We start from the raw sequence: 12,521 nt of genomic DNA on the forward strand, positions 1-12,521 counted from the left end.
AGAACTGTTTAAAAACAGTTCTCATATACATGTATACACCAATCCGAGAAGCGTTTACTGTATTTGGCCCTCTATTGACGGCAACACAGATGTACCAGAGCGGGAGATTTAATTCGTAATTCAATACTCATGATTGTGTATTGAATATCACTGTTGTGTACAATTCCGGGTACAATTCTGTATAGCACACAATAAATAATGGATAGAACCCCCGACCTCGGGACACCGCAGTTTTACATCGGGGACACCGCAGTAATGGCGAAGTCGGATAGGTGTATAATAAGGAATATCAAGATGACATACAACACCAAGAAATGTGCACTTATCTATTCTTTGATTTTGTGCAGAAATCGAGTCGGCAAAAGCTATCTACTTAAGTTGTGAAATTCCATTCTTCAATTCTTTGCTCTCTCATAAGACTCTTCCACCTGGACATATCTCTCAATAATTCGCAGTGGACGAGGAAAGACTGGAAGGTCAATATCCAAAAAAAAAATTGGTTTTTGTTTCGTTCAAAGTGTTCCAGTCTACATGGTCTAGGCATATGCAAAAGATTGAAAGTCAAATTTGATCTTCAGTTGGTGTTCCATCCTCATTATGACCGGGGTCAGGGGTGAAAGCGCTATTTGCATATACTCATCGTTAGGTTGGTTATTGGTTAAATTATTTCAATCTATCAGAATCAACTATATAAGGTAATGAATTTCGTCAAAGTTTCACAAGTAAAGAAGACGAAGAGAGAAATTCAAAATCCAATGTCAAAATTCTCAATGAGAAACACCCTTTTTTCTTACTGTATTGAGATGTTGCATTTGAGGTGTACTTTGGATTGGTGTTTTATGTTGTAATTGGGAAGGAAAATGTATTAGGTTTAGTATCTAAATAATTGCACGAATTTACTCTTTCAAAATTTTGATTTCCCCTAGGCCAATCCTTGTGAAAGATAATGACGGTTCATATAGTCCGGTATGTACGGGAATTTAGTTATGACCTCCAACTTTTTTAGCTTCCTTTTATGGTCATATAACACATTCAAGATGTTAACAAAAACAATTCCCGGCACTCCGGCCATATTCAAGGTCAATACAGCTGTCAACTTTCAAGTTTGACCTACCTGCGACATACCGTTCTTGAGTTATAAGCAAAAAGGTCAGTTTTTTTGCCACACAGGGCCAAAAATTAAAAATGCTCCGATTTCAACGAAAATGGTCTCAAAATGCTCGTCATGTAAAAGCAAGTCAAAAAAGGAATCCTTTGAACTCTCAAAAATGCTTTGTTATTGACAAAATTGGTCAATAAAGGTCAATTCCCATTGCAGCCTTAACCACAACCTATGTTGTGATATTTCCCAGGTAACAAAACAACCTTTGACCGAATGATATAATTTTTACCGTTAGATTTGGATGAATATAGTCAGACAATGTTTGTTTTATAATGACCGTATAATGATATCACTTGGGTTTTTCTCATACCATGAGATAGTTTGCAAAATATCCAATGTCTCAAATCGCTGAAATCATTACATAAAATGGTGTTACTTTGTATTAATTTAGCATTCGTCACTATCGTAAATCACAGGGAATATTCTCATTAAGAAATTTCCATGAAAAGCCAAATCCAATCGACTATTACGATCATTGATGTTAATGAACTTTTTATTGATATAAAGAAGACCGTGTTGGTATTGAACATGGTGGTATTGTTGTGTATAATAAGAGAAGGTATTGATTACAATGAAGAGAAAAATAATGATGTAGAAGTTCTATTCATTGAAATTAATTTGCCTTGTACTAAAATAATTTTGCTTCTCATTGCTGGATACAATTTACTAGTATATAGAAAAGACCTTGTTGGTATGAAACATGGTGGTATTGTTACGTATATAAGAGAAGGTATTGATTACAATGAAGAGGTTAATTGATAATGATGTTGAAGTTCTATTCATTGAAATTCATTTTGCCTTGTACTAAACCAATTCTGCTTGGTACTGTCCAGTTCAAAAGATGTGTGTTGAGCTAAAATTGATCTTGTGTTACAGAATGCTGTGCATGGCTAATTATAATGAAGTTATAGTTGTTGGTAATTTTAACCTTGATTTATTTGAAAGTAACTTTTCTAAAAAGGTTAAAAACTTGGCTAAAAATACAAACTTTACTCGATTGATAAATGAAGCTGCAAGAACTACTCCTGAAAAAAAAAGATCTTGTTTAGATCTTGCTTTTACACACCCTGACATGATCACTGCTTGTGGAGAACATCATCTTGACCCATCTTGGTTTGAGTGATCACTCATTGATTTTTGGTGTACGTAATAGAAAGAAAAAAATTAAAAACTCTCCTAAATTAATTACATCTCGCTAATATAAAAATGTCAACGATGTTGATTTTATTAAAGCCTTAATGTACGATCTTTTTTCAGAATATACCTTTATTTTTTTCAAAACCGATTTTTTTTTTGGCATTTGTAATACTTACACATGTTCCAACTTACAACTATAAGCAAACTGTCAAATTCGCCCTATTTGTAGTAAAACGGTATGATTATATCAGAGTATTTTAGTATACTATAAACATGATAAAGCAAAAGATTAAAATAAAGTACTTTAAAAACGTGTTGACAATACATAATGCTCATTACCTCGCTATTAGTGGCATCAGTGCACTTAGGGAAAATTAAAAAGCATGAAATCAATTTGCATTTTTAAATTGATTGCCAACTCCCAGTAGAGATGGAGTCATTATTTTTTCGCAAGGGCGAGTCACGATGTGATTGCGTTCAAGTTAATTAAATTTGGACCATATAGCCGCCCACATACCCTAATCTGAACACTAACCGGAACAATACTAACCGCAACTTGACCAAACACAAATCTAAACCCTAATTCTCATACCCAATACCTTGCGGGATACCTTGATCATACACTAGTGTCAGTAGTCCGGCTGCCAGTGGATATGACGTTGTTTTGGTGTCCATAGTTTTGTTTTTGATTGATATTGCTTCTGAAGACCACCAACTTTAAAAATAAGTTTACTGGACCTCTGTCAGCATTGGGTATTTTGAGATATGGCAGGTCAAAGTTCATACAGGGGTCAAAATTCAAACTGCTCAAATGCTGTTGAAAAGTTCTCCAAATTATTCCTCAGATACTCAGATTTTCATGAAAATAGTCTAAAAGGTTTTGTCTTTTATCAGAGGATGATTTAAGGAAGCCCCATCATGCACTGCAAACGTGTTATCACTAGAGTTTCAACTGCCACTTTACTTTTCAAATCCCATTGAATTCTGTGCAAAAGATGTTGTTTAAGAATACGTGTGTCATTATTACTTGGTCGATTTCAGAACAAAAGTGATGTATGCATAAAGGATAATTACTACACCTTCTGTAGGTAACATAAAATGTGAAATCGACTAGCATTTTGAATGCGTTTTTATTGTAAATATATCAGTCCAAATTCAAATTTAACCATGCCCGTCAATGCAATGTCCGAGCAGTGGTGTCATGTTCACTCACACAGCTGTGCTAACCGCAAGTCAACACAGTGGCGTGATGGGAAGTGCTTAAATCATCCTCTGGTCTTCTATAAACAATTAAAAAAAGAATAGTTTGCCATAGCTAGGATGTGTCGTTACCATGGTAACATGGTGAAAAATGTCAATGTCCATTAAATCATATAGACCCAGAACCTTTTGCTATGTTACCATGGTTACTCATGTAAGGAAACATACACAATACAAACTATTATTTTTCTGCATGGATTTTCTATGATGATCAATTTGAGACTATTATGGTCTTGTCAGGTTTTCGTGACCTTTGTCCTTTTTGCTTATAACTCCAGAAGGGTATGTCAAAGATAGGCAAAAGTGTACATTTTCTGGATGACAAAAGGAATTGAGAACTGTTCGACTCCATTTGAACAGTTTGAATTTTGACTTCCATATGAACTTTGACCCGCCACATCTCAAAATGCCCAATGCTGACAGAGGTCCATGTAAACTTATTTTTGGAGTTGGTGGTATGGAAAAGCGATATCCATCAAAAACAATACTATGCGCACCAAAACAAGCTTCTGTGGCAAAATTGCGTTTGGCAGCCGGATCGGACTAGTGTACCCCAAAGACATATACACCTAACATCTAGGTTGAACTTGACATGATTGGCGTCATTTACACTCTAATATTACAAGTATTAAAAAATTAATCCTTAGGATTGTAATTAGAGACCAATCAATTTCAGATTTAAAATTAATCTAATAGATTTGAATTCTTAATCTTAAAGATTTGATTTTAAATTTAATACATTATTGGCCCCTAATCACAATCCCTTAGGATTTATTTTAAATATACTTGAAGTTAGAATGTAGTCTTTCATCTATATATTTATTAAAATGCTCAAGGTTCAACACAAAAAGATTAAGAACGAACTTTTATTAGTATGAAATTTAGAATATGATTATCAGGGAGCGTAATAATTTTTGCATGTCAGATATTTGTCCCAAATTGTTATTCATCAACGAATACATTATGTTCTCACCAGTACCGTTAAAATGTAACGTATAAACAGCGGAACATTATAACAGACAGTTTACCGTTCATCACAGGGTTCATCCTTCACAGCAGGAGGTATCCCATCATGCATTGTAGTGTACCTGCTTGCTCCATAGCAAGTGCATACAAAAATAAGGGGGTACTATACCCCTTGATAAATTTGTGACTATTTTTGCATTTTTCTCTAAAAATAATAACACACTGGTAACAAAAGTTATACATAATTATTATAGGGGCAAGGAATACAATTACTTCAATGAAATTGCAGTGATTCAAGACAAATAAATAGTTCATTATACATGTTAAGAAATGAGGTACATTCTAGCGGTACCTCTTTTCTTATCGTAAACATGGTAAATAACGTACCGCTTGTCTTGAGTCACTAAAATTCCAGTGTAGTAACTGGATTCCTTGCCCCTATAATTTACATAACTTTTGTTACCAGTGAGTTATTATTTTTAAGACAAATGCAAAAATAGTCACGAATTTATCAAGGGGTGTAGCCCCCCCTTAAATATTGGAAGCTATAGATAGTTTCACAATACTTCAGGGGTCATATTTTTTCAAATAAAAGTCTAAGCACCCCTGATATAAGCGGGTAATTAAATGATGAAGTGAGGGATTTTATGCACACTTTCAATGTTACGTACATTCTATTATGGTACCGTAGAGCATGATGGGATCATGACGTGGTTCATGCTGTAGATAATGACTTTGCATTTTGCAATAACTATCCATAAAATGAAATTGACTGGACAATTATCGTATTAATTATGCTTTCCCCCAACCGTGAAATTGTGCTTTTTCCCATTTATTAAATTAATGTTGATTTTTTTTATCAAGCTAATGTAATCCTCAAGTCGCTTTAATTACGAACAGTCTAATATTGAAAACGATGAAATAAAGACAGTTGTCATTTTCACTGCCCTGTACTCAACAATGGATACCCACTTTGGGAATGGCATGAATGGGAATAGTTCGTGGAATAATACGCATAATCCACCACAAACTGCTGCTGATATAAATTTGGACAATGTAAAAAGTAAAGAAAACGACGAGAAGAAGGACAAACCATTTAGTGGTTATCTTCATGAATTTGGGAGTAATACGACACACCACGGAGTACGATATGTGACCGATCCGGAAAACCATGTACTAAGACGGTAAGAGAGTAGAAACACATCACGAAAAGAAAGTATCCAGTTTAATTTTGGTCCATAAATCAAAGAAGGGGTGTTAAAGGATGGTGACCTGATATATTCGGAAAATCAAATTCTTTAAAACTTATGTATAACATAAAATGTTGTCCCTTTCAAGCATTCATGCAAAAAGAATACTAGTATGTAAATGTTCCTTGTAATTGTGATTAATTTCTTATGGAATTGATGACATTTATACAGCGTTATACCGGGAGTCTAAAGTGTTTTTACTAATGATAGCCATCACGATCCTCATAATCCTGTAATTAACTGATATCAAATTAAGGATCCTATTTTTTCATTAATATATTGAAATTAGGAGTTCCAAATCAGTGTATTTCCGAAGATATCATCAAAACACTGTTGAATTAGTCTCAAACGTGGTATACCACAATTGAGACTAATTAATTTTGACAGTTTGTTGATGATTTCTTCGCAAATATACCGATTTGGAACACCTAATATCATTAAGTTAACGAGAAAAATATGAGCTTTCACCTGACACCAACATCTGCATTTTGATGGGGTAAAGTGTGAGGATGAGGCTGTCAATCAAAACCTACCAAAAGTATGTTACATTTATGAAATTTATTCCGCACAGTTTGATACATCATCCGCACAATGGCCTTTTGAATGCAATCACCTCAATTTTAAAAGCTGCAGTAATTCCTGTTGATTTGGCCCTGATACTCAATATTCTTCATCAATGTACATTACCGGGTACATTATAGTGAAGAGTGACTCCTGCAAAATGAATGGAATTGTGCTTGGTATCTTGCACCTTGCCAATTCATTTCGTTTCGATATTGGAAGGTGAAAATACAAATCACAGCAATAATCAATACATGAAATTAAAGCATAAGGGGCTTAAATTCCTGTCATCAGGTGCCTTCAAAGTCAAAGTCATACTGTCTACTTTGGTTCCTTAAGATTATGCCGAAGTTGTCTGAAAACTGAGAGATGGCATGTTAGATGCTGGAATGTCAGTCAGTGTGACGGTGACATCAATAGGAATTAGGGATCGTTCACAAACACTTGTTAGGGGGCCTGATGCAAAAATAATTTTACGAACCTACCTCATTTTCAATCCATTCCACGGAGTCAAATATCTATCAATGACATAACGCTGATGATGCGCCCTGATTATCACCCCCAATACAGATAATCGATTGATCCCGCGATTGATATGTGAATCTGAGGAAAGGCTTGAAAATGAGGGAGTTTCTGATAAATTCTTAACTTTTTTATCGTATCTTTTCTTTTTTTCTCTCGTTCTCAGATTATTGATTAACAATGTCCATCGTAATAGTTAAACATTATTTAAAATCTTGGATTTTGAAAAAATGCAGCCCCTTAAATCTTGATTTCTGCAGTGGATGTTAGTTTATTAAAGTACATTGCACTCGTGTAAAAACAGAATTTTGAGGGCGTCTTCCTCAACAAATTTTGCAATATGGCTTTTAATCTGATCTGTTTTTTCTCTCTCTCCCATTTCCCAGATTATTTTGGGCTGTACTTCTTCTTGTCGCAGACTCATACCTTGGCTACAACATCGTTAATAGTTTCCTACGATATTATGAGTACGATGTCAATACCGTTGTAGGGGTTACGTATGTACCTGATTTACACTTTCCCGCAGTCACAATATGCAACTACAACCAGATGCGGAAGTCACAGGCTACCCCAATAATGCTATCGCTCACCAATGCTCTTTTTGGACTTGAAGGTATGTCTACATTATATCGGACAAGGACCCATTTAAAAATTCAACAATAATCAAATTTTGTAGGCCTAGTATATATAGCGCGGTGTGTTTGGGGCCCGGGGGGGGGGGGCACTGCCTATCTGAAATGGCAGGGGTGTGCCTCGGCCATGTTAAAAGTAGGGGGCATTCAGGTCAAATGTACAATTACAAAAATATGGGGTCATTCAGTACACAACCTGAATAAAAATGGGGTCATTCAGAATGAAACTTTGAAAAAAGGATGGTCATTGGGGTAACAAAAAGTAAAATGAGAGTCATTGAGTACAGGATTGCCAAAAGAGTATCATTAAGTACACATAAATAGTGCCAAACTGCGTAAAAACAACTTGGCCACCTTGGAAATGTGAAAAATCTCATTATGTCTGGAGGAGAACACAAATACCACCTAAATTTGGGAATTAAAAGGGGGGTAATTTGGTATAGCAGGAAATAGAAAAAGAGGGTCATTGAGTACATGAATTTTTTTAAGGGGGTCATTGGGTAATAGGTAGGACCATAACACCACAAAAAGGGGGTTATGGGTACAAGCCGGCACATGATGCATATCTGTCATGGAAGTGCCCCCGGGGTTTGGGGTATTATATTGCTACACTTGGACGAAATTCTGAACACTATATCTTTATATCTTTGAAGTAAGTCAGGTTGCCTTTGCAATCTACACCCAGTTAAGTATTGTTCATTACCTTGGGAGGACAAGCAATTATTTTCTAACGGCAAAGAGCGTAAGAGGAGAAATCCCACCGGCCACAGGACATCCATATCGAGGGTTGAGAGCCAGAAAGCCTCAACTCACTATCACATGCTCTCACAAAATGAGCATTAAGTCGCCAGAGCACTATAGCAGATACCGTACAGTCCCTTAATCATGACTAAGTTCAATAGAAACGAACGACATTGTGGAGGAAATGTTGATTTTTAAAGACCAAAGCAAGGACCCGGAGCAAGGAGCCAACTTTATACTCATTTTTGTGAGAGCTGGTCATAGTTAGTTAAAGTTTTCTGGTTCTGAACCCTCGATATATATCAGGGTCGGAACCTATCACTGATTCCAGCTTGATTTGACCTTATACTGGTAACATCATCCAGTGCTACCTGTCACATGGTCGAATCTCTGGTAATCGAGGCACCCACCTACTTGAGTCGGGAGTCTGGAGCCCTGTCAATAAAAGACAAGATTCGACTTGAGGTCATAGAGCTTATGCAGACCCGTGCTATAATGGGATAAACATAGCACAGGAAGTATCAACAGCATCCACAAGGGACAGTATAGCCCTGAAATGCAGTTAGGAGAAAGATCTCTGAAGTAAAAATCTCCCTTCCAACCGGCACAAGGCCAGTGTGGAGGTAGGCCTACAAGCAGCATGATGAGGACGCCAGAAAGACAATGGCCCCAGTCCTCGGCTGTTCTGCAGCCCGGATCAAGATGGTGGCCCGTCCAGGCAAGGAACAAGGATCATTGAGATCTCAGAGTTGCTACATACAACATTAGATCACTAGGAGACGACCGATTACTGGAACTAGAGGAAGAACTAGAAGGAGTCAATTGGACTTAGTGAAGTCGGAAGGCAAGGTGAGCTCAGGAGCGGACATCAGTTCTAGCATTAATATGCCAAGCTGTTGACAACAAAAGTATTAGCAGGAGTTGGATTCATGATCCATGGGACATCGTCAAAACACATAACGGAAGTAAGAGGTATGAATAAGAGATTAGCACAGGTCATACTGAAGCTAAATAAGAAATACCGCATCAAGATAATCAGGAGGGTGAAAGTGCATAGGGACAATGCCGGAAACTCCGTCACGCTATTGTTCGACCTTGGCTACATATTTTTAACGTATGCGTGTTCGTCAATACAGATTTAGTCTCCTCCACCTTCGCAACACGGTACGTGGAGTGTCTGGAATCACACTGACGGCGGAGGAGAATACTAGCTGGTCAGACAGTTTAATTTTATCAAGCATATAATACCTGAACAATCACCGGCATTTGATCGATTTACTACAGAATATATTTTATATTCAAAATATAATTTTAATATTATAAACCTGTTACCTTATATATTTGTGTACTTAAGTATAAGGACACGTGAATAAAATCATGTCGAAGACAAAATGGCCGCTAATCCGCCTATTGTCTAGATCTAGGATACATATTCCGAATGAGGGCAGCAGTCTAGGATGCTTATCCCTTCGTGTAGATCCCTGAGATAATACAAGCTTTTACAACAGCTCATGAAGATGAAGAGTTGGGTAAATTGTATGAAGAGATAGCCGAATTGCTGTAAACACCAAAGATACATTACAACATAGGAATAGGAGAAGTCAACGCAAAAGTAGGGTTAGGACAAGATAGAGAAAAAAAAGTAATTAATGGGGAAATTTGGGTTGGGAACAAGAAACGACAGAGGAGACAAGCTCGTCGAATTTGCAATCAGTAAAAACAAATCAATCATGAACACATTCTTCAAGAAAAGCACATCTAGAGGTTGGACATAGAGGAGTCCAAATGTTAAAAACAACAATGATCCTAACAAACAAACCTCACAGGGAGTGAAAACATGAAAATTAAGAAGGGGGATTCTAAATTGAGCTTAAAACCGGTTACATGCACTTCAGGAGGAAGTGGACACAGACCTGGACATTTGGAATGACTAGCTTGTTGATATCATCCAAGAAAGTGCACTGAAAGTAGCAGGCAAGGCAAGGCAAGGAAAAGAAACATAACTATCAGACAGCACCAAACAACTTTTGGAGAAAATCAGGAACATGAAGAGAAATGGAATGGGAATTCAAAACATAGAATACACTGAGATATGTTGCGAAAGAAGATGAGGGGAGGCATCCGGAAATGTAATACTCAGCAGATTAAGGAAACAATAAAAAATGGCAGGAGCCAAAAGAAAATCAACAAGAAGTTAACCCTGTTAGATAAAAACGGACAGGAAATAAGGGATCAAGACATAAAAATACAATGAATGTAGGAGAGTTGGCCCAGTCGTGGTGACAGACTTTGATTTTGCTGACGACATTGCACTGTTGTCTGAGGAAATACACCAAGCACAAGAACTGCTTCATAGAGTGGAAACTTCAGCTGCTAAAGTGGGCTTGAAGATGAATGGAAGTAAAACAAAGTATAAATGTCCTACAATAACAGGAGAGAAAACATCACCACGAATGAGGGTGTAGTACTAGAGGAGGTAGATGACTTCAAATACCTAGGCGCTTGGATGAAAAGCACTGAAAGGGATGTAAAGTTACGTAAAGCAGCAGCATGGAGGGCGTGCAGTAAACTTAAGAAAATCTGGAGGTCAACTCTTACCAGGAGTTTCAAACTCCGAATCTTTGCTGCAACAGTGGAGTCGGTGCTGCTTTATGGTTGCGAAGCATGGACCATCACCCATAAACTTGCAAAGGGTCTGGATGGCTGTTACACCCGCATGCTAAGAATCTTCTGAATGTATATTGGAAGGAACATATGTCAAATGCAGACCTATATGGCGTATATTCCCAAAATAAGCCACAAGATCAGGGAAAGAAGAACCCGGTTTGTTTGCTGGCCACTGTTCCAGAAGCGAGAGCCCACATCAAAATGGTTCATTGGATACCCAAGCATGGGAGGCGGAAACCTGGAAGACCTGCTCTGACCTACATTGACATTCTGGAAGATGACACTGGACTGGAGGCAACAGACTTCAAGACAGCAATGGATGACAGGAAGTTGTGGAAAGCCATCACAGTTCGAGGAAAACCACTCGAATTAAGCAAGTAAGCAAAGGTATTTGATTGCGTTGAAACACAGTGTTTGATGCATTACATCAACAAGGAGTAGAAAGCAAATATAATTATAAATTAAATCTACTGTGAGATATATATATATATACCGAGAAATGTTTTATATATATACGCAAACGGCACTCTTCAAAAAGAAAGTGCAAAGATCAACATCAAAAAGGAGTGAGACAGGGAGATACAATCTCGCAAAGTTATTTACAGCATGCCTGGAAATCACAATCGCTTCGGAGGAACGTAAAGGCTGCCAATAAGTCCAACCATTTGCGGATGGTATAATCATCATAACAGAGAACCTGGAAGAAATTGAACCATGCTCAGGAAGCTCGAAGAAGCTAGTAAGAAACGTGGCCTCAAGATGAACATGTAGAAGTAAAAAATAATAACAGAGACCCTAAAAATAAATCTAGTTTTATTATATGAGGTGTAAGAATGCCAATATCGTTGGTTCCACTAATGTACAACAAAAGTGGGGGACCCCTGCTCCCCGCACCCCACTGACGAACTGCACACCAAGCTCTTTTCATTTTTGAAGAATCTTGCAAAGCATCATCGAGAAATTATTGCTTTATAGCAGTTTGGTCTTCGACTGAGATGTTGATGCGTCTGATGCACTACCTTGCGGGCTCGTGCATTAGAGCTATCAATATCTCCGATACCATACGCGTGTATTATCTTGTACAAATTCATTCCCAACAAGTGATATGCATTTATTAAAGGGGCATTTCGTGATCCACAGCCTCATCCCCCACTTTTTTCATCAGGCCCCCAACAAGTGTTTGTGAACGGTCCCTAAGAGATTTCGCGCAGTTATTATTGTTTAAACTAAATCTACGTTTGATGTTATTACATATTTATTCTATTTTAGCTCAATTCGGCGGCGAATCAGTCAATTGGACCATTTTTGAGGATTTTCTTACCCCCGATTTCAGAGACGAATTTGTTGCTTCCGTGGTTGATCAAGCACATCAATCAAACGACACTGTATTCGATTGCAAATGGCGAGGAGTGGAACCTTGCGACGCGAGGAACTTTACAACTACTGTGACGGATTTTGGAATCTGTTGGACATTTAATGATCCTAAAAACAAAAGTGAAATCCTGAAAATTAATCAGCCTGGGAGGCAAAATGGTCTCTTCTTGAGAATGGATGTCCAGCAGCATGAGTATGTTAGTGGGGAAAGTTCTGCTGCAGGATTCAAGGTATTGCATTAAAGACCCA

General features: G+C 37.4%; 1 protein-coding gene across 1 annotated transcript in view; it reads left to right on the forward strand.

Moving 5' to 3' along the window:
• Positions 1-5,432: 5,432 nt before the first annotated feature.
• LOC140160451 (acid-sensing ion channel 3-like) overlaps positions 5,433-12,521 on the forward strand; it is a 10,209-nt gene continuing 3,120 nt past the window's right edge. Inside the window, exons 1-3 of the mRNA XM_072183687.1 lie at positions 5,433-5,709; positions 7,245-7,471; positions 12,168-12,502. Of these exons, the coding sequence (XP_072039788.1) occupies positions 5,486-5,709; positions 7,245-7,471; positions 12,168-12,502 (786 nt within the window). The 5' untranslated portion in view covers positions 5,433-5,485. The remainder of the gene's footprint in view (positions 5,710-7,244; positions 7,472-12,167; positions 12,503-12,521) is intronic.

This window comes from Amphiura filiformis, chromosome 9, assembly GCF_039555335.1.
Source record: "Amphiura filiformis chromosome 9, Afil_fr2py, whole genome shotgun sequence".
In the NCBI taxonomy this organism is placed as follows: Eukaryota; Metazoa; Echinodermata; class Ophiuroidea; order Amphilepidida; family Amphiuridae; genus Amphiura; species Amphiura filiformis.